The 22,290-nt window shown below is 41.2% G+C and overlaps 2 protein-coding genes and 1 long non-coding RNA gene across 3 annotated transcripts; 1 reads left to right on the plus strand and 2 right to left on the minus strand.

Moving 5' to 3' along the window:
* The first annotated feature begins 5,621 nt into the window (after nucleotides 1–5,621).
* On the plus strand, nucleotides 5,622–10,199 carry cdk20 (cyclin dependent kinase 20). The gene is made up of 8 exons (XM_003962903.3): nucleotides 5,622–6,220; nucleotides 7,368–7,481; nucleotides 7,552–7,740; nucleotides 8,506–8,627; nucleotides 8,751–8,813; nucleotides 9,082–9,205; nucleotides 9,280–9,435; nucleotides 9,654–10,199. The coding sequence occupies exons 1-8, from the start codon at nucleotides 6,146–6,148 to the stop codon at nucleotides 9,843–9,845; spliced, it is 1,035 nt and encodes a 344-aa protein (XP_003962952.1). The 5' UTR covers nucleotides 5,622–6,145; the 3' UTR covers nucleotides 9,846–10,199.
* Nucleotides 10,200–10,367: 168 nt separating this feature from the next.
* Nucleotides 10,368–12,746, minus strand: ndufb11 (NADH:ubiquinone oxidoreductase subunit B11). The gene is made up of 3 exons (XM_003962887.3): nucleotides 12,492–12,746; nucleotides 11,727–11,857; nucleotides 10,368–10,577 (listed from the first exon to the last, which is right to left on the minus strand). Exons 1-3 carry the CDS (start codon nucleotides 12,663–12,665, stop codon nucleotides 10,448–10,450), a joined length of 435 nt encoding a protein of 144 aa, XP_003962936.1. The 5' UTR covers nucleotides 12,666–12,746; the 3' UTR covers nucleotides 10,368–10,447.
* A 2,327-nt stretch (nucleotides 12,747–15,073) lies between these two features.
* Nucleotides 15,074–22,206, minus strand: LOC115249230 (uncharacterized). The gene is made up of 3 exons (XR_003887925.1): nucleotides 19,341–22,206; nucleotides 18,448–18,781; nucleotides 15,074–16,456 (listed from the first exon to the last, which is right to left on the minus strand). It is a non-coding gene; the product is annotated as an uncharacterized lncRNA (long non-coding RNA).
* Between the last annotated feature and the right edge of the window lie 84 nt (nucleotides 22,207–22,290).

Here is a 22,290-nt window from a genome sequence, read left to right on the forward strand (position 1 = left end):
GGAGCCGCCATCTTTACTAGTAAACTACTAAAATTAAGATATCTACTAGTTGACTAGTAACCCCATTTACAATTGCACTTGTCAACTAGTGCATCTTAAAGTGTATTCTAGCTAACGAGTTTGAGGCAAAATAAGCACCAGAAACAAGAAATAGTGATTAGGTGGGTGGAGCATAAGGCTTCCTCTTGACTCTTCAGCCCTGACAGTACTAACATTACCATTAATTACAATAACTTTGTTATTATCCTGTCTGCTTCATTTGCACTCGTTCACAAGTAAACATGTGTCCTTGGGAAATGCAGCAGGTAAACAAGAAAGCACATCTGTGTGTACATGTTAAGAAGTGGCAGTAATTATTATTAATTTGTCAACAAGTGAGAGCCAATCTACTCACTGTTTCTGGCATTTCTGCTCTTACATGATGATGTGTGTATTAAATTTTTTCATTTGTAGTGTAATAGTTATAGCCAGTGGTGGGCCGTCAGGGCCTGGAAGGCCTTCTCTGCTGGCCTAAAAATATCTGAATCACAGACTGATGTTAATTATATTTTGTCCATGAATACGTATTAAATAATTCCAAATGGTCTGTCCGCTTCCTTTCATTGCTAGCCCCCTGGTTGCGCTGCTTCCAGACATGTGTTTTCATATTTAAGCATTTAACCAATCACATTTCAGCCACTATTTGTTGCCAGGGTCAAAGAAATCTGCCTGGAGGCCTTCACAATCAGTTCTGCGGGCCCTGTAGCATAAAGAAAATGTCGATCAAACTGTTGCTTTAACCAATCAGATTTTGAGTTGGCCACATCAAGGCCCTCTAGCAGGCGTATGGAAACGTCAGCGTATTCACACGCTTTGATTGGATAGTCAGAGAGTGTACTAGCAAGAGCTAGCAAACTGCATCTGTAGCGAGCTGCACAAGCAAAGATATTGTTGTGTTGATTTAATAGCTGTTTTGTCAACCCACAATGGCTGAAATAGGAGAAGAAATGGATTTGGTTACAGATTTACTGTCAAAGCCATTTTCAAGACGGACTTTCCAAGAAAAGCTGGACATTGTTAAGCAAGGTCGGGCAACTCCGAAGCTAGCAAGCATTCAGCATTAGCTTCAATGGCAATAGAAAAGGACTTCTTGATGGAACTGAAACGCACGGATAATCTGCACAACAGAGTAATTGAAATCTTCTTGAGGAAAGAAAGGAGGATGGATTTTGTGTACAAATAATCAGGATTTTTGGTGAGTAAAATGTTGCTATATTCCTAAATAATATTGCAATTTTATCAGGTTATTTTTTGATTTTTTTTAAATGTGTGTCGCAGCTGTACCTGCAGTAGAAGTTTTATAGCCATAAAATAGTTATTGACGGTTGGATTGATTCAGACGGAGCACTACTGAAGGCCTAGGTGTGAAATGCACGGCCCGCCACAGGTTATAGCCCATAAAATTGTACACGTTAACTAGTCATGCAGTACATTTTACAAGCTAACATGTATAGAAGTCACACCATTTCACTAGTCATGATTAAATGTTTTTCTTTTTGATTATTTATAGCCCATTTTAAGATTTAACGTCAGTTTGAGTCATGTCACATCAGGGGAATCATAAATATCACTGCCATTTATTTTGTAAAAAATAAATAAAAATAATGACAAGAACACTTTATTCTTCAGAAAAACCAGTTGTGTGACTCAGAATTAAAATTTTGAGCGTGGAATGGTGGACACATGGGAGTTTGCCCAACCAGTCCACATGCTACTACCCTGTAGTACCTGGGTGTTCACCTAAACAATAACCTGGACTGGACACACAACACAGATGCCCTTGTCAAGAAGGGCAATAGCAGACTGTTCCTGCTCAGGAGACTGAGGTCTTTTGGAGTGCAGGGACCACTCCTGAGGACTTTCTATGACTCTGTGGTGGGATCAGCCATCTTTTATGGGATAGTCTGCTGGTCCAGTAGCATCACGCACAGGGACAGGAGGAGATGGACTGGTAAGGAGGGTCAGCTCTGTCCTGGGATGTCCCCTGGACTCGGTGGAGGTGGTGGGAAACGGGAGGATGATGACTAAGCTGTCATCCATGTTGAACAACACGTCCCACCCCCTACAGGACACCCTGACAGCACTGGGCAGCTCATTCAGTGAGCGGCTGCTCCACCCTCGCTGTGTGAAGGAGAGGTATCGCAGATCTTCGCCAGCTGCTGTCAGACTGCACAATAAACAGAACGCCCGCTAACACAATCTGAATATTATATATTCTGATATGTATATTGTATTCACCCTCTGTACTATGTACAGGTATACAGGGGCTGAGTATCCATTTATCTGGATTATTGTATATACACACCCTCTTTGTATATTCCCAATTTTATTTTATTCTATTTTATTTTTTCTCTGCGTGCTCTTGCTGTTGTTGCGCTGTGAATTTCCCCATGTGGGATGAATAAAGGAGCTGAATCTGAAGTTCTTCACAGCTTCTGCTCATTTGGAACACTGCATTAAATTTAATTATGAAATGTCAAGTTGCCATCACCACACCACATCACCACAAGAGAAGCAGACAATGCCGACCATATGGAAGCACAAGAACACCCAGAGATTCCAGTGGGATGAACCACCCCACTGTTAGGCTATGGAGCGACAACGTGCAGCTTGATCTCAAACACAGCGCACAGTAAACCAGCAGGAGACAAACCACCGCATTGCGCACTGACTCTATCAGGCCACCGCGCTCACAAGAGATGGGTCGACTGAAGACTCCTCATCTGAGCTGCCTCAACAGCTCACTGGGCTTCAGTTTCCTGACTGCTGGGGATGATGAAGGGGCATGGCGATGCAGGAATGGGAACTCAAGACAGTTAAACAGCCAAACGTGGCATGAGCAGTCTCCAAAGTGGAGGCTTTGGCATTCTTGATTGGTGAGGTAAACAACTCAGTTGATAGCCATCTTTGCATTAGGAGCTTTTTGGCAGCTATGGGACCACTCAGCAATAATCTGCACTGTTTTCCCACTGATATTCAGTTAAGACTCATCATTAAGTATCATCAAAGTAAGACTGAATTGTGCGCTGTGGTGGTACTTAGTCATTCAAATAAGGCTTTGGCTACCTGGCCCAATAGGTCTGAACAGAATGACACTCCCACATCCTGTACCTCCCATTTGTGTAAAGGTGGGATATTCTAGTGGATTTTGTGTCACTTTAATGCAAAACCTTGTGACAGGTGTATAATAGAGTTTGTATCACACTTTAAATGGCCATTGACCATTTGGATTCTTCGAGACAAGAAAGATGAGCTCCTAAACTTTATTTGAGGAAATGTCACCATCCTTCACAGTCTCTCCGCCATGTTCTGTGCAGCACACCATTTGTAATTGTGTTGGCTATAAAATGTTCCAATGTGACCGAAACCGTCTCGGGTTCCGAGTTCCAAGTTGGAAGTCCAAACTGGAACGAAGGGTCGCACTTCCTCCTGGGAAAATCGGAGATTCCCCACTGGCCCCGAGTTGGCTTTCAAAGATGGCTGAGTGTAAAGAGTAACAGAACACTCACCCTTCCATACTTTTTGTAAACGACGTCAAAAGGAAAATAGGCTACGTTCTGAGTTTTGTTTTTTCTCTTTATCCACCGAGTTTTCTGACTTCGTAACTGGAACGCTGAAAAGTCCTCAATAACAGCTCCTTCTGACTTCCGAGGTAAATAGAACGCGCCTTTGTACCCTTTTATGACCTGTTTATGGAGAAATGGTTAAAAGTTAAAAAGCAGTGTACGATGTAGCTCCGAATCTTCTCTGGACTAGTGATGCACTTTCTGAATACATTTTTTAAATGATCAAATCATTTGTTCACGAACATATCCCTACTGAGAATGCAACAGAACACGTGTTACTGAGGGAAAAGGGTGTGACATTAAGCTTTCACTTTCTCCAGTCTGAGTAGACAACAGCGCTGGTCTTTTTTGGGACCCGGCACAAGAACTCCATTTCCAGTCCCCTTGTTTCAGGTAGCACACGACGTATCTACTGTGGTTATGGCTGAATCCAGTCACATTGCACCAGGTAAGGCAAAATAATAATAATAATAATAGTAATAGTAATAATAGTAATAATAATAATAATAATGTGAATGATAAGCTATTTCTCATTTGTGGATAGTGGAGAGCTTTGAGGAGAATGCTGCCACCCCCGGCCCATCACCAGATCCCTCCCTGCCTGCTAATGAGGGGTTTAATAGGGACCAAACTCTGTTCTTCATCGACCTGATGCGCCAGTACCTGGAGACAGAAGACGGGGGTCTCCCAAAGACTTTAAAAGAAGTCAACTCACGGCTGAAATCAGCCAGGTCCAATAAGAAGAACCTGTGGAAGGAGACATCTGAAAAACTTAGCAGCCACTTCTCAGAGTCCTTCTGTCCTGAAAAAGTGGCCAGGAAGTGGAACACTCTTGTGGACGGGTATAAAAAAATTAAGGACAAAAACAGGTCCATGAGACAAGGTCCCATCCGCTTTCAGTTTTTTAGAGAGATGGATGACATTCTGGGAGAGCACCACGATGTTGTCTTTCCTGTGGTTGGCACATCAGCCGGGGTGGACATAAGAAGACCAGAGGTGCTTGGACCTTCTGGTGTAATGGCGCCTCCAACGGAGGCGTCCTGTTCCACTACTACTACAGCTCCCACACGGCCTCATAAGCGTCGACGGGAAGCGGATGACATTCTCCAGTTCCTCCGTGAGTCGGAGGAGGCCAGTCAGCACCGCCATGAAGAAGCACAGAGGCACCATGAGGAGTTGCTGATGCAACTTAAGTCAGCACAGCAGGGCTTTGAGGGCCTGATGTCTCAGCTCATAGATAAATTATAAGATGGTGTACTTGTAATGCATGTGATTAACATTTCCCAGTTTTCTCAGTTTGGAAAAGATTTTGCACCTTTTTATTTGCATGCACATTTTTTGTAAACATCTTATTATAATGTCTTATATTTCTACCTCATGTCTTATTGCTGTCATTGAAGTCAAGAATAAGAAGAACAAATGGCTTGGGACAGTCACCTGTTTGTCAGGAAAACATTTGATGAAGCACAATCCTATTGTGGAATCCTATCGCGGTTGTTGTGTGATCCTGTGTGCTGTAAACTGTGACATGTCTAATTTATGCATTCTCATGAAAGCTGTTTGGGAATATCAGCACCTTTTTTGTTGCAGGGACTTCTGGTACACCTTGACTGTATTGTCATTCCAAACCATTGTCCTGCAGCTTCACCACAAGATATTCAAACTGGGGCTTGGTGACATGGAAATGGTGCGCAAAAGTGTGGTCAGCATGATCTATCACTCTGTTCCAGTCTTCAATATAATTCACTGCATAGGCTGCAGCACATTTAACATTCTATACAAGAGACAAAATGCATCTCAGTGAAGAATGTAACAGATTTAAATATTTTTCCTAACCCAAAGCAGAGAACGAGGGAGGCAAACACACAGACAGACAAGGACAGAGGACACCATCGTATGAACAAGATAGATTGAAAGTTGCAGAAGTCGGCCGTGACGTCATTCCCAGCACCGATTTCCGAGATAACTGGAACGTAGCATTACACGCGGTAGACCGCCAGGGGGCGGCAACGCGTCCCAAATATTAGAAGAAGAAAGAAAGAAGAAGAGCACCAAAACAATTCTCGGTCCTGTGGACGTATAGGGAGCATTTATCGCTTTAGTTGTCTCTACAAAGATGTCCACGTCCAGCTAAAGTAGCTGTTACTGGGCTATATTAGGCATTATTTGAGGATATTACTCAGTAACCATAAATATCTTTGAATAACCTAGAATTAACGTCTTCTACGATGCGGTGTTGACGTCCGTGTGTTACTATGGAGTTGACTCAGTATTCTTACTGAACGCTACAAAATCTGGATTTCCAATCTGAAATGTCCGTCCCCTTATTTTGAAGCTTATTATAAAACTATCCTGCGGCATTCTATTAAAAAGCAGCCCCTCCTGGTTGCAGGTCAACTCAATATTGTATTGAATTAAATATAGTGCAGGTAAAATATTCTCTCAGTGAATCAGCTTGGTTTAGGTTAATTGTCAAGCTTGTATTTTTATGTATATATTAGAATAGTTCAGACGGTCCCACAGTTTGGGCTGCGTCATCGATGGAACAATACAGCATTCTAGGTCATATTGGAGAAGGAGCTCACGGCATTGTCTTCAAGGCTAAACAGATCGAGGTAACTCCTGCTGTGATCATGGATAAACTATTTCAGATTATCACGAAGAAATATTTTCTGCTTCCATTTGGCTCAGATGATCACTATAGTTTGTTTATGGACTGGTTGCTACACAGTTTAGTTAAAGAATTTGACAATACGTAATGTTCTTCCACCCATCATAACAATGGGATCAGGATCAATAACCTTTCTACTCTCAAAACAGAGGATGTTCCCCTGAAGATATTGATTTATTGCCAGTCCCTTTATCATAGCTTTGGGTTTTTTTTAACATATGATGCTCATTAGGTGAATGATCTGTCCTCTTTGATACACAAGTCTGTTGTAATGAACCAAAGCTTGCTTCTGTGTTTGTAGGACAGCTTGTTGTTTTTCTAGTTTATTTTATCTCTGAAATTACTACACAGTCATTAGATGACTTCAGGGGAGGGTTTATGAACATTTTGCTAATATCAACCTGTCCCTTGTAGACTACAGGTCTGTTTCGGAGGACTGACCCCTCTCAGGGATCTGGTTTTGCTACTGACCAGCATATGCTATTTCAACTATCGGATGTTGTAATTGGCATTAATGGAACTGTGTTAGACTGCTGTCTGTTGGGAACTGGGCTGAGAAGAGGAGGGTTCTTGGTTCAATCCCTTGGTAGCTCTGTTAGTAGGGGAAGGTGCCAGAACACTTTCAGAGCACCGCAGAGGTACCCTTGAGCAAGGTACCCACAAAATGCTCACAGATGGCCCTGTGATCAGCTGGGGGCCCATCCAGGGCTGGACCCTGCCTTCACCTATATGTGCACCCTCCCCGTGACCCTAAAAGGGAACTAAAGGTTCAAGAAAAGACAGAACTTTGTTAGTATCCAGGGGAGCTTATTCCTCTTTATATTCCAGTCAGTGCAAGTTTAAAATGAATTCGTATTCATTATTGTTTGTCATAATAACCAGATACTTGACCTAAAGCTCTTCAGTTTGTACTGGACTAAAAACCTTCAGGAACACTTTTCCCTTCTACTGCAATACAACCAGATATATGTATCCCATACATGATTCCCATATTATACACTAGTGATGGAAGATTTCAGAGATGCATCTTGAGTCTTTTTCTAAATTGTAAACTTTTTTACTGACAGCTTTGCACTTTGGTTTTGTGCCAGACAGGGGAGACTGTGGCGCTGAAGAAAGTGTCCCTGAGAAGGCTGGAGGATGGCATCCCGAACCAGGCTTTGAGGGAGATCAGAGCCCTGCAAGAGATTGAGGACAATGAGCATGTAGGTGTCTGGGTGCTGAAGGTTTGGGTCAGAATGTGGACGTCAGCACCACCGTCCGCTGTCGTTGCAGGTTGTGAAGCTCAAGGGGGTTTTCCCTCATGGTACTGGCTTTGTGCTGGTGTTTGACTTCATGGTGTCTGACCTCTCTGAGGTAATACGGAACACTGATTGCCCCCTGACACCAGCCCACGTCAAAAGCTACATGCTAATGCTACTTAAAGGTGTGGCTTTCCTGCATCAGAACAACATCATGCATCGGGTGAGTTTCCTCTCTTTCACACTCGTAAAAACACTTGATAAAATCTACGTTGACACTGAGCGTTAAACAAGTGGAAGAGCTCTAAATGACATGATGCCATGAAAACTCTCCAATATACTTTTTTTTGGTAAAATTTTAAAGATAATAAGGGTAAAGCAGGACCCTGAAAGCAGAACGGTGATGCCAGGCTAGTTTTATTCCTAGATTGATTAAAGAATCAGACATTTATTAGCCTGTTAAGATCATGACTACAATCACTATAGGAAACAGACCAGGTGATGCAAACGTCAAGGCCTCATAGTCAGTCTGGGACCTCAGTCAGCAACAAAGGGTCCCTCTACGCGGTCAACTAGCACTCTGAAAATGAGTAACGCCTACGAGTGTAGTAACAATGAGTAAGGCTGCATTTCATGGGAAGATGGAAGAAGGAATTAAAAAAAATTCCATCTAATTCTGGATGAAAATATAAAAGCTGAAGGTAAAGAAAGGATTACTTCTACAAATGGAGACTGAATCAACGAGTGGATTTCATGAGGACACGGTCACAGTAGATGGCTGACCTGATGTTCTATATATAGGTGTTGCTATATATATGCAAACACGATTCTCTCTTTAGTAAGCAAGAAGTCTCTCCCACATCAAAAGAGTCTCATCTTTGGTACAATAAACCTTTACAGACAGATAATTAGAAATAGAGATTAGAATGGCAGCCTGCTGTAATGTTGAACTACCATTATATACTTTTGTGTGTGTGTGTGTGTGTAGGACCTGAAGCCAGCAAACCTTCTCATCAGCTTTTCGGGTCATCTCAAGATTGCAGATTTCGGCTTGGCTCGATTGTTCAGTGAGCAGAGAGAGAGACTGTACAGCCACCAGGTGGCCACCAGGTAGCTCAGATCTATGTGATAATGGCTAATCTAGCTCAATGCAGCGAGGCAATGGCATGTTGTCTTCCATCCTCACATGGACTCTGACTGCGTGCGTGCGTGTGTGTGTGTGGGTGTACCCAGATGGTACAGAGCTCCAGAGCTGCTGTATGGAGCCAGGAAGTACAACGAGGGAGTTGACCTGTGGTGAGAGACTCTTCATCTATTTAATGAAAAAAAGGAGTGTTAATACTGTAAATATAGTCATCTTTAGTTTGGAACAGTGAAGCAGATTAAAGCCGGGTTTTCTATCCTACGGGGGCAGGGGGGGTTCAACTTCCCTTGGTGATAGCTGATTCTGCCTGGTAGGAGTGGATTTTCCCATTCCTGATCTCATTCATTTTAGTTATTTCTTATCGTATTCTATATTATTGTAGTTCAGAGCTTAAACAACCATTATGTGCCTGTGTTTCAGGGCAGTGGGCTGTATTTTCGGCGAGCTGTTGAACTCGTCCCCTTTATTTCCTGGAGAGAATGACATTGAACAACTCTGCTGTGTCCTCAGAATGCTGGGAACGCCAACTCAAGAAAGCTGGCCGGTAAGAGTCACCAACCTCTTTGAATTTGAATGCGACCTCTCTGGCTTATTTTTATGGTGAACATTTCTCTGCAGGAGATTGTGGAGCTACCCGATTATAGCAAAATTACCTTTAAAGAGAATCCAGCAATCCCTTTGGATGATATTGTTCCCGATGCATCACCTCAGGCTGTTGACCTGCTCCACAAGTTCCTGGTTTATCCATCCAAACAGCGCTGCTCAGCCCGACAGGTAACGTCTAAGAGTTGGTCTTTAAACCAGCGTGGCTTCTGAAGTTTGTTCCTGGCAGGTTTCTGTCCTATTTCTGAGGCCAATGCTTTTTTGGTTGAGTAGATAACTGTTATTTGTCTGTTGAACAGGGGTTTTTTTTCCTTTAATGTAAAGTTAGGCTGGGACCTGTCTCTGACTGCACTTGCTTGCTTGATACTGACGAGAGGTGTCATCTACAGGCACTCCTCCATTCGTATTTCTTCTCAGCTCCCCTCCCAGCGCACCATTCGGAGCTGCCCATTGCTCAGAGGGCGGGGCGCCCCCCTCGGCAGCGCCCACAGGGCCTGCCTGCTGATTTTTCGCTGGATTTACCCCTGGAGAGAAGCCTGGTCGATGCTACGCTCCTGCACACACACGCTGGCTACCTCTGAGCAGCCAACCAATGACTCAAGCTCCTCTGAGATTTATGTCTCCTAGCTGATGACGAGCTGCTGGACCCACCTGACGGGTTTGGCAAATGTGAATACTTAAAAACAAGAGTTTCAGAATCTCTTTGATGGAGCGTTCCTGAGGAGAACATGTCCACCGCCTCTAGAACACCAACATTCAAGTGTCTATAATCTTTTTCTGTTGACAGCTATTTTTTTGTCTGAAATTACACCTGTCACTTCCCTCCAGGAACCCCACCCAATGGACATCACTCACTTCATGTCGTTGCGATACATTTTGAATTATTTCACTGCTGTAAAGTCTCTACAATAAACTATGCCAATGGGCTCATTTTTGTCTGGCATATACTCATTACTCACCAATATGCCCCTTTATTTTAAATAGCTGATTGACCAGTTAAGAGTTTAAGTGAAAAACAATGAAAATTAACCAGAGAAATGGAAACTGACTAATTCCTGTAGACATTGTAGTTATTTGCTATACTGTAGCCTAGTTACAAATCATGTTCCACACAATAATCATTTATTTTGACAATGAAATACAATAATCATGAAGTCATGAAGGGTATATAGGTAAATACATCCTACGACTCTTCAGCTGTGGGCTGTAAAATCGTGTTGGGGTCGTAGTAGTTCTCCTCTATGAGAGGAAGACCTGCTTTCTCTCTCTGCAGGATTAGACGTTCTGCCTCTCTTCTAGCCCACTGACGCATGCTGGAATGTGAGACACACACACACACACAATTAATTTTAATTTTACACAGAAATTAAACTGACATATTTACCGTATTTTCCGGACTACAAGTCGCATTTTTTTCATAGTTTGTCAGGGGGTGCGACTTGTACTCCGGAGTGACTTATATGTGAAATAAATACATTACAGAATTAGAGGGCGCTCTAGGCGTGTGTACATGAGGAACGAGTTCCTTTAGCGACGCAGAAGAAGAAGCGGTGCTTCGTCTATGGAGTTAGACTTGATTGTTTGGTAAACTTGCTCGGATGTTCTTTATGCTATAGTTATCTGAATATCTGTTAATATGTTACGTTAACAAAGCAGACACGTACTCAGTTCGTTGTGGGTCATGTAGCTGAATTGGTTATGTGAGCATACCGTAACCCTATTGCTAATCCATTATTATTTTAAATTGCCTTTCAAGATGAAATGTATGTTCATGGTCTCGGATTTTATCAAATAAATTTCCCCCCAAAATGCGACTTATAGTCCAGTGCGACTTATATATCTATTTTTCTTATTTATTATGCATTTTTTGGCTAGTGTGACTTAAACTCCGGAGCAACATATAGGCTGTTTCCGAAACCACCCCCTATACCCTACATAGTGCACTCAATAGTGTGGACGCCATTTTGAAAAAGTGTCCGAAATGTTAGTGAGCATCGCTGTACCCTATCTAGTGCACTCAATGTATCCCACAATGCACTGCGAAAGGTAGTGTACAACTGATGCACCCTAACTGGGAAAATATATCCCATCAGCCTTTACGGTATCACGTGACAATCAATCAATGGCGGGTAAACAAGGAGAGATGACTTACAAATGTACATATTGTCCACTGTTTGTTTCACATTTCATACTAAAGCGTCAAATTCTTTCACTTTAGCCGTAAATGACACCGTTGTTCGAATACTAACTTTAAATTGAGTGCGCTACGTAGTTCACTCAATCCACGTCCCCCATGTAGCGAGTAGGGAACGAGTGTGTGGTTTCGGAAACAGCCATAGTCCAGAAAATACGGTATCAGGTTTCAAAAAATGGCTTGTTTCAAAAGACCGTGACAACGCAGTCATCTTGATATTTGTACATTTCAGAACATGTTTCATTACACAGAAAACAAAAAAACTCACCCATGATCTGGTAAGTAATGAATAAATGTTCCTCCAATCACAAGAGCCACAGAAATTCCAAAAAAGAAAGCAATCCTCATATTCCATTCATCCACCACAGGGTCACTGGAGAAGCCATGGTAATCTGGATTCTGTCAACCAAAGAGGCCAACATGTTAACAGCATGTGCGAAATATGGATGTTTTGCTCGAAGCTCAGCAAACAGTGATCATGTGGAAAAGGCAAAGATGTCAAACATGAAATGTGCCCACAGTCGTTGGATACCAAAAAGTTAAAGGTCTTTAAAAAGGATGATTGAAAACGGATAAACTTCATCTTCATCCCCACAAGAACAGGTAATTAACTACAATATTAACGTAGAAGCATGAAGGGTTTGCGCAAAAGCACTGGACTCACTGATGACCTGTGGTTCTGCAGCAAAGCAGACATTATTATCGTTCACTTTTAATAATACCACGTTCTATATATATTGACAAACCTTGAAGAAATAGATCCCCTTTTTTAAAGCATGATTTGGTTAACAGTGTGAGGGTTTTTGTTTTGAAAACTGGCCGGATGCATCCTCACGTTTATACAGGAAATGCTGAGTTGCTCTGGCGCTATGAGCTTTCACCACAACGAGCTACATTTAACCCGAAATGGAGGCAGGCGCCATTGGTTTAGGACACATTTGAGTTAAATAGATCAGGAAAAACTGACAGTATGAAAAGAACTTGTATTTGCTCGCATAGTAAGCACTTATTCCTATTATTAAAAGGAACTCACCTTGACATACGGGCTGACCTCGCCGTGTTCCACTGGCTTCGCTGCGTGGTGCAGCTCCGGCACAACAGAGGACGCAGCGGCGCCGCTTGATTTAGTGTTAGAGACAAACCGAGAAGGAGGATAAAATAATAATTTCGAAAGGGAGGGTCTTAACTGTGTAACCCTTGACAGCATTTCTGCTCTCAATATCGACCCAGTTTGTGGAACGGAAGTCTTCTTCTTCTCTGAGATTCTACGACGGGAGCAAACTATGCATAACTGCCACCCTGTGGCCGGTGATGATAACTGCAATGGTCTACAGTCTAATTAATATTTAGATTTTGAGAGCAACACGCACACACACACACGCACACACACACTCCATGCCTCTTATATTTCATGATCGCATGTGTTATGGGGTTTCTCGTCTGCAACTATCAAATTTCCCATCTTGACACTTTCCCATGATTTAATATTTGATATGAGAACACCTTACTGTTCCAACCAATGCAGTAATGCCATACAAGTGTCTTCCTTTATTTCCATGACTATTGTTTTTGCCATTGTTTGTTATGGGGTTCCAAGTGCACCACATCAGATAATTTCATCTTTGTATAGTGTCTGTTACAATCAAAATTGTCTCTAGGTGCTTCACAGAAACCCAGGAGCTGACCATCAACAAGCTACAGTGATGCCGGAATACTCCACTTTAACAGGAAGAAACCTTGAGAGGAGAGGAAGCCATGACATCTAAATACAGAACCTCGTCAAACACCTTTACTAATACTACGATATAAAGAGGAAACATCAAGAACATGTTCTAAATATGATCTGAACCAGTCTTGTGATGTCCTAATCCCAATCACAGGTTCCATACTATATACAAGGATGCTATGATAGCAACTGTTAAAACAGCAACACAAAATAGTTTTTAAACTTTGATTTCGTGTACACACACACACACACACACACATTTATTTATTTATTTATTTTTACAATACAATAAGCATATTTAAAGTCCCGTATAAGAAAGTGAAAGCGTCTTATGCAGGGTGATGGTGCTGCTATATTGCAGCGGGCCCATAGAGTCTCTTACTTGGGGAGGGGGCGGGGGCAATGTCTGTGGGGGTGGCGGTGGGAAAGAAGCTGTTTTGGTGACGGGAAGTTTTGGTCTTGATGCACCTCAGTCTTCTGCCAGACGAGAGTGGCTCAAAAAATTCAAATCCATTTATACCCTCATTCCAGCCCCTCAGTCCAAACTAGAAGCTTGTGGGGGTTGCCACGAGCACACATTTAATTCTGGACAATCAGTTTTTGAGATGATATATATTAATATTTGGTTTCAACAATAAAATTTGTAAAACTAACAGAACAGGTGATCACATAATACTGTGGTAAGGTTACAGTAATGTCAAAATGTTAACCAAATAGTAACAAACAAACGCGAGTATATATGATGTAACAATGATGGCGATACTGATAAACAGTAAATTACGAAATAAAAATTATTACAACTCAAGACCTTAACATGGATGTTCTATATTATATAATCATTTTTAGTTTTAGTGTGAAGATGTCCTCATCATCCCCTCCTGGGCTACCACCTTATCGTGGGGGGGTTTGCGTGTCCCAATGATCCTAGGAGCTCCATTATCTGGGGCTTTATGTTCCTGGTAGGGCCACCCATGGCAAACAGGTCCTAGGTGAGGGACCAGACAAAGCGTAGCCCAAGACCCCCTTATGACGAGTAAAAACATTGGTCTCAAGTTTCCCTTGCCCGGATGCCGGTCACCGGGGCCCCTTCCTGGAACCAGGCCTGGGGGTGGGGCACGTTGGCGAGTGCCTGGTGGCCGGACCTCTGCCCATGGAGCCCGAAGAGGCAACATGGGACCCCCTTCCCGTGGGCTCACCACCTGCAGGAGGGGCCAAGGGGGTCGGGTGCATTGTGTGTTGGGTGGCGGCCGAAGGCACGGACCTTGGCGTTCTGATCCCCGGCTGCATAAACTGACTCTAGGGACATGGAATGTCACCACTCTGATGGGAAAGGAGCCTGAGCTGGTGTGTGAGGTTGAGAAGTTCTGACTAGATATAGTCGGCCTCACCTGGACGCACAGCAAGGGCTCTGGAACCAGTCTTCTCGAGAGGGGTTGGACTCTCTACCACTCGGGCAGGGGTGGCAATTCTCGTTGCTCCCTAGCTCAGTGCCTGTATATTGGATTTTACCCCGGTGGATGAGAGGGTAGCCTCCCTTCGCCTTGGGGTGGGGGGACGGATCCTGACTGTTGTTTGTGCCTATGGCCCAAACAGCAGTTCAGTGTAACCACCCTTTTTGGAGTCCTTAGAGGGAGTGCTAGAGAGTGCTCCTTCTGGGGGTTCGCTCGTCCTCCTGGGTGACTTCAATGCTCACGTTGGCAGCGACAGTGTGACCTGGAGAGGTGTGATTGGGAAGAACTTAAATATTAGGGTCGCTGGGATTCATTTGAAGTAAATGAAAATAGTCCTGGCCACGCCCCTATCTCATACATCAAAGTAAATGTAGATTAAAGGCTGACTTTCAAGTCTGACATGAAAGCACCAGTCTGACAAGAAAGGCCCAGGAGCTTTTATATCATAGGCATTTGTTACATTCTTAGATGTAAACAGATACAGACATTTTTCTTTGAGCTAATAAACAGCCATTGTAACATCAAAATCACGCGACTTATCAGGTAAGTCATAACCAGCTTTCTGAAACTCTTGACACTCACTCTCACAAGGAAGGCTACAATATACTTATGCAAATCAGTATAGCAAAGGGAAGAACATATTCATTTAAATTTTTTGTAACATTATTCTTTGACATTTAATAGGCTGAACCAAGTAGCAGCGCTCTTACACTGTTATTATATAAGCACGCTCCAAATGCTTTCCCCCCCTTGTTATTAACAATATATCCAGCCCAAAACAGTACAGATGAACACAACAACCCACAAATCTTCACATATTGAATATAATGTACTCAATATATGATGAATGTTACTGCAGGACCTCAGAGACAACAGGACAACACCTCATTACACCACAATAAGTGTGAAGAGCAAGAGATGGACTGGCTTCTGCTGAAAACTTGGAAAACACAGGTAAATAAGGGCCAGGTAACCTCGTTTCCCCTCTCATTCTGGTAATACAAAGCATGGTTGTCAACAATGATACACATATTATACTAAAGGTCAACTTCCAGGCCCACTTCGGGCCCCTATTTCTGAAGCGAAGGACATGTCCACACTATATCAGTTCTAAAAAGATTCAGAGTGTTATCACATTTGCTTGTTTGTCATCTACAAATAATCCATTGTAGGATAAGCACTGAAAATCTTTTTCTGTCTTCTCCCAGCGGCAGAACTACAGCAATCAGCAGAAGCTAAAGTGGAGAAGCTGATTGAAGAGCTGGATGGAAACCAAAAAATGATTGAGGATGTGCAGCAGAAAGTTAAACATTTACATTTGCACAGCATCATTCCATGTTGTTATTTTAAGGCACGTGGAAGGATATCCTATTGGATATGAACTTGAAATTGTTCCAATGAGAATTGCTCTGTATACAATGAATTCACATTCAAAGTGAGTCTTGGGCTATTCTGAAAATCCAAACATTTAAGTATTTTATTAGATTTCCAATAACAGCCTCAAAACTGAAAGTATTTACAACTTACTACTTCTCATCTGTCATCTTCCAGCTTCTAATCTGCCTCCAAGAGGAGACAGAGCTCTTGAAGATTCAAGCTGTCGTCCTCCAGCAGGCGAAAGTTGAGGTATGTCCCAGTTGAGGTGACGAGAAGTACTCCATTAATGTCATGTCACAAATTACCCTGTTAAACAATGAACTTCTTGCCGTTACCTCCTAGCTGCAGAGTTAGCTGAAGACTAATAAGTCTTCTGAAGACATTGATGCCAAGTTGGCAGAGACACTGGGAGAAGAAAATGAAGGACTGAAAACAGAATTCGATCTGCTGAGAGAAAAGGAACAACTCAGACAGTTTCTGAAGCAGCAGGTTAAAACTTATTTACACTTATGCATCTGCCAGTTTGTGAGGATTCTGCTGAATAATTCAGTTTCTTTTCATTTCTTTCATCTCCTAAACCCTCACTGATATCAGCAGATAATATATGAACTTTTTACCCCCACCTTGAGAACTGAATCATTTTTTTGGATGTGTTGCTACCTTTGTTTTGCAGGTTGCTATTAGGAAAATTAGGGAAATAAGACTGAATGTCCTTCAGTCTTGTGAAGAAGATGAGGTATGTTATTGAACTGCCATATACGTGAACAATTTTAGTAGTTTCTTCCAGAAATGACCATGATTCTTTTCTTGTCATCCACCAGCTGAAGGAAAAACTGGAGCTCTTTTTAACCACAGACATTAAAACCTTTACTGAAGTGATAAATCAGGAGGTGAGCAAGCAGCCCACCCACACATGGAAAGATGACCCCATAGAAGATGGAAGCACAGATGTGCCAACAGAAGATGAAAGCATAGATGATGACTTGACAGAAGATGATGAAAATGAAATCACAGCAAAAGATGAAGTTGAACTCAGAGAAGAAAAACATGAGGATGATCAAATCACAGAAGAAAAGGAAGAAGCTGATTAGAGCTGGCAGAAGAGGAACATGAAGTTGAACTCACAGAACAAATTGAATGGAGGAATCTGTTTTCTCCCTGGAATTATTATTGCTGAACAGCTCCAGACATAAAAAAGAAAAAGTTACTGAAGCTGAACTCACAGAAGAGGACATAAAAGAAGAAAATGGAAAAGCAGAGCTAAGAAAAGAAATGGAACTCAGAACAGAAGAGAAACAAGAATATTATGAGCTCACAGAAGAAATCAGCTGTTTTCTCCCTGGAATTATTGCTGAGCAAAATTTCCTGAACTGATTAATCAACAATGCAACAAGTCCAAGCACACATGAGAAAAAGGGGATGTAGTGCGTTAAGATTCTACTTATTTTTGGTGATCTGGTCTCTGATGGAGGTGGGATTCTTCTTCAAGACTGTATTAATGAATATAATTAAGCATGTATGCTATCGTCTTCACATAAAGTTTAAAAAGAAAAGGTTGTATGTTCTCTTGTAACGATCATAAAGGAAATAAATACAGGGAAACTAAAGTGGTATTTAAATGTTGAATGTTTAAATTGCAGAGTATTAATGGGCAATTATTGCTGATAACAAGATTAATACAGAGAATAGCTAAAATATTCAGATGTTTGAAGTTGAAGTTTTCCCTCTGGTGTCGCAGGACAGTATATCTTCTTAAATATTGCATACATTCTGGCAAATAGTTTTGGAAATTACCCATCGACAATGCTGAAACTCTTGAACCCTTCTAAAAGGATCCTTTTCTGTAGAAGATTTAAAATTTGTAATGTGAAAAGTGTTTTGCACACCAGTGATTGTCATTCTAATTTTCTTCCTTTCCTGGTAATAACAAAATTAAATTTTGAATAGGGTATGTGACAGAATAGATGTACGATCACTGCTTATAGAATGGGTCCAAAGAATGAAAAGTAAAGTGACTTCAAGTCCAAAGAGCAGTTCCTACATGGCCAATATTTAATAGGCCCAAAGCAGAATACTGATTTTCCAACCCCGTGATGTGAGCAAATTTTCTTTACTTCATAACATGTCCGACAACTAAAGAGAAATTTGCCTTCGTCTCCTTGTTCCTACACACTCCACTCCAGACAGAAGGGTGCATCACAAATATTACACAAAATAATTCTCACTCTTGTGGATGTACAGGGAGGATTTCTGGCACATAATTTAAGGCACTTGCAAAGATAACAGATGAGATGGATAAGAGAGAGAGATACACACAAAATACACCCCCAATACTAACTGTCCCTACAAAAATCCACATCTAGATAACTTTAAACAGTCAATGGGCTATGTTATTAATTATTTGAAAATATTACTATAAATAACTTTAAACAAACCTTGTATTAATGCTTTCTCCATTGTTGACTTCAGAATGTTACTATGAAGTTACAGCTCCCAACTACAAAGTCAACATCTCGATTTAACTAAGCAACGAGGTAGGAGCCTCCTGTTTGATCATTACTGCCCCAGGGTGGGGTAAGTTTGTATGTTGTGTAGTAGAGAAGTCAGTCTGTCAGTTTGCTAAGGTACTAAAATGTCCATGTTGTGTTCTTTTCTGTTTTACTTTACTTTTATACTGTTTGAAGTGAAATTTCTCTCATAATTCCATCATTTTGGAATTATGTGATGCAGGTCTTCTTTTTGTCACAAGAGAGCGCTCTGACATAATTCCTGCAAACAGGAAAACCTGACATTAACATTTCGAAGTGATGAAACACTTTTATCTGCTTCCAGTTCTTTTATAAAAGAGAAAGCAAACGGAAACCCGTTTCTGATAGTTAACAAAAATAAAACTCTTTAAGAGAAATCCTACTTATTGGAGAACATTCTGAAATAAACAGTAGGCAGAAACGGGCTTCCATAGTAAAGTCATAAGAATAACTTTTTATTCACAATGTTGTGGATCATGGTAGTTCTTTGTTATTGGCAACTGAGCAATTAATTATAACAATGCCTTTAATTTATACATCATACTAGCCGCTCAAGGACACTTCACAAAGATAACAGCAGATAAAACCCATACAATCACCTCTGAAATGAGATATACGGAACAATGATTTAATAGGAACAAGTTTTCATTAAATTTGAGTAAAGCCAACCTCGAGATATTTGGAAACTCTACCTCACCCAGTCACGCACAGATTGCAGGGTTAAATATTAGAAGAAGACATGAAACCAAGTTCCTCGGTGGTCTAATAGACAGCGAGATTACAAGCTAAATGAAGATTACCGTATTGGGCAAAGCTAAAGATGTTCTGAACCATAAATAGCTTCATATTCTCTATAACTCACTCATTGTTCCATGCTCAGACTATTACTCAGAGATTTGGAGACAGTTCACTTATTTTTGTGTCCAACAGGAAATGAGAGTAATGAGAGTAAAAAAGTGCATCATGCCCAAACTGACATTTCCTGGACGTGCAAACGTCAATAAATTTAATTGCTACATTAGTTTTCATGTCATCCTGATGTGATCACTTCTGTTTTGAAAAAAAGTGCATCCATACCCAAACTGACATTTCATCGACGAGCAAATGCCGAAAAAGTCCAAATGTGATTGCAACATTAGTTTTCATTTGATCATGTTGCATTCACTTAAAAAAAAAGTGCATCCTCACCCAAACTGACATTTCCTCGACCAGCAAACGCCAATCAAATAAAAATGTGATTTCAACATTAATTTTCTTATGACCTTGATGAAATCACTTCTTTTTGAAAAAAAAAGTGCATCCATGCCCAAAGAGATGTTTTTTCTCAACGAGCAAACGTCAAAAAAGTCTAAATGTGATTGCAACATTAGTTTTCATTTGATCATGTTGCATTCACTTGCCCAAACTGACATTTCCTCGGCGAGCAAGGGCAGGGCAGCTCTTCTAAAGCCGTATGTGGCAACAACAGGGGAAGGACTATTGCCAAATACATGAACGGTCATGCATTACTCTGACCTTTTTGGCAGGGCCGTTGTCCTCATAGAGAGTGTGTCATTTAGATCAGGGCTACTCAACAGGATGTCATTATGGCTGACAATGTCATGCTTGGCGCTGGAGTTAAAAACTTCTCGTCCCAAGCCTGGTCTACGTGGATGATAAACCCCAAAGAGATTGGAAAGTGTCCACATACTTGAGTGGTGGAGTTAGTTCAGTATCACCTCCTTTAAAGGGGAGAGGAGATGGGAGGAGAATTTTGTTTTGTTTTGGCCCTAATTAAAAATGTCAGATTTTTCTCGCACTGAGCATTTCTATCAAAAGTAGAATCTCTTGTGGACTTGGTCTACCTGTAGGTCTGTTCTATTTATCTGTGTTGTGCCGCAGCCTCTCCGAGGATAATCTATTATGGGCCATTGTTGTGCCGCAAAATATTTGGAAAAATTATTTTAGGTTTTCTGTATCAGTATTTATTATTTGCACTGCTCTGTAGGAGCAGAACAGAGGTTTCCTTCTGTGTTCTGCTCAAGTGGACCTCGAGAACATTTCAGTTTGCACATTTTTGTGCAGGTACGTATTGTTCTTAGTCACAGTTGGCCTTCTTATTGTTGAACAGCTAGTTGAATAAATGTGGCTGTTAATTTTACCCTGTGTTTGATTGATTTTGGCAGAAGCACTGAGCATTCGAATCAGATCAGTGATCGTTCACAAGACTGCAAAACGCAGCTGTGACGGGTGCTGGTCTCACCTGAGCTTCAACGAGGCATTGAAATGAAACCTTCAAAAAGTTAGCACATTAAACTTTAGGTTGTTCAACACAACATAACAGCAGAACAGTCAGTAAAATAGAGTCTCTCTGAACGAAATGTTCATTAAGCCAGGTTGTTGAATATGCTATAGAAATAACTGTGCTATTGACCTGAGTGATAAAGCAGAAATCATCAAAGCCACAGCTCATAAAGATACAGTTACACTACGTTCTGACATCAGGCACTTATTTGCTTCTCTACAAAACAGCAGGCCTGAAGAATGGACCCTCTTATGGGAAGGCCTTGGCCCAGAAAAATAGTATGATTGACCGTGTCAACAGCTGGGAAGTCTAGCAGTACCAAAATGGAGGAACGGCCTGCTTCCAAAGAGACTGGCAGATCATAAGCGACTTGAAACAGACCCATTTCAGTAGTGTGCAAATGTGGAAAAGCAGAATGAAATGGGCCCATATGTCAACTGCAGTAGTTGTTCCGTTTTTGTTTTTTTTAATTTTTGAAGTGAGGACGTGCTGCTACTGACGCTGTCCACACGGGACGAAGTAAATGTCTTCCCTTTAAACATTTTAAACTGGTGTTGAGCAGCCAGACGGGTGTCCATATCTGCAAAATCTGAAATCACAGCATGCAATACTGTACATCACCTTTCTAATGCAGTTGTAGCCTTTTTATAGCAAATATGTGCAAAAGCTGCACCTAAATTGCCAGTAGTTTTTATTTGTTTTCCTGTATAGCATTTTTGTCACAGACATTTAACATATAGCTCAAGAAAATGTGAAGTGTCCAAATAACTGATAGAGAGAGCAAGAGTTTAGACCCAAATATAGTCCAAATAAACAGTACTGATTCAACACATTAATTTAAAAACACAGGATAGAAGACTGCAATTTTTCACAACACTGACATCCAAAGGTAAACACAGCCTCCATAGATTGCTGAATTATTACAAAGCCTGCAGGTGCGAAGAGTCATGGGGAAGACAACTGGCATTTTTGTGACTTGATGTTGTTTTGCACTTCACTGCCATCATGCCTTTAAATTCCCTCTACAGGTTACTGACAGCATCTCCTCCTATAGCAGAGATCCTGCTGCATTGACCAGCTATACATCAGGTTACAGTGCTCTTTAAACAAAAAAAAAAGTATTTCTTCAATGAAACCTCATTTAAAAAAAAATCTACCTTTATAACACATTAATTTAGCACTTTAATTGAAAAAAAACATAAACCATTTTTTAAATCTTTTCTAAATAATTTTTCCAATCTAATCACCTTTAAACTAATACTTTGAAACACCTGACTAATGCACGACTGATTCTGAACAGAGGTCACATGAGGCAGGAAAAACGCATTATTTTGGTTTTTAAATTTTCCTCTAAAAGGTTTCAGTTTGCAAAGGTTTAAAATGTCCTGACATATTTAGTTTTGGTCTCATTTTTCTTGTGTAATGTTTTTGTGCACCATTTTGACATGAGAAGTCCTGCATCACTA

This window comes from Takifugu rubripes, chromosome 3 (genome assembly GCF_901000725.2).
Source record: "Takifugu rubripes chromosome 3, fTakRub1.2, whole genome shotgun sequence".
Taxonomy (NCBI): Eukaryota; Metazoa; Chordata; class Actinopteri; order Tetraodontiformes; family Tetraodontidae; genus Takifugu; species Takifugu rubripes.

Excerpts from the sequence above, each read along its gene's own strand:
- ndufb11 (XM_003962887.3), bottom strand. The coding sequence starts at position 12,665 with ATGCTGTCAAGGGTTACACAGTTAAGACCCTCCCTTTCGAAATTATTA. Across the intron at positions 11,858-12,491 it reads AGGTCAGCCCGTATGTCAAG|AATCCAGATTACCATGGCTT; the intron begins GTGAGTTCCTTT and ends TTTGGTTGACAG. Across the intron at positions 10,578-11,726 it reads CATTACTTACCAGATCATGG|CATGCGTCAGTGGGCTAGAA; the intron begins GTGAGTTTTTTT and ends CTCACATTCCAG.
- cdk20 (XM_003962903.3), top strand. The coding sequence starts at position 6,146 with ATGGAACAATACAGCATTCTAGGTCATATTGGAGAAGGAGCTCACGGC. Across the intron at positions 7,741-8,505 it reads AGAACAACATCATGCATCGG|GACCTGAAGCCAGCAAACCT; the intron begins GTGAGTTTCCTC and ends GTGTGTGTGTAG. Across the intron at positions 9,436-9,653 it reads AGCGCTGCTCAGCCCGACAG|GCACTCCTCCATTCGTATTT; the intron begins GTAACGTCTAAG and ends TGTCATCTACAG.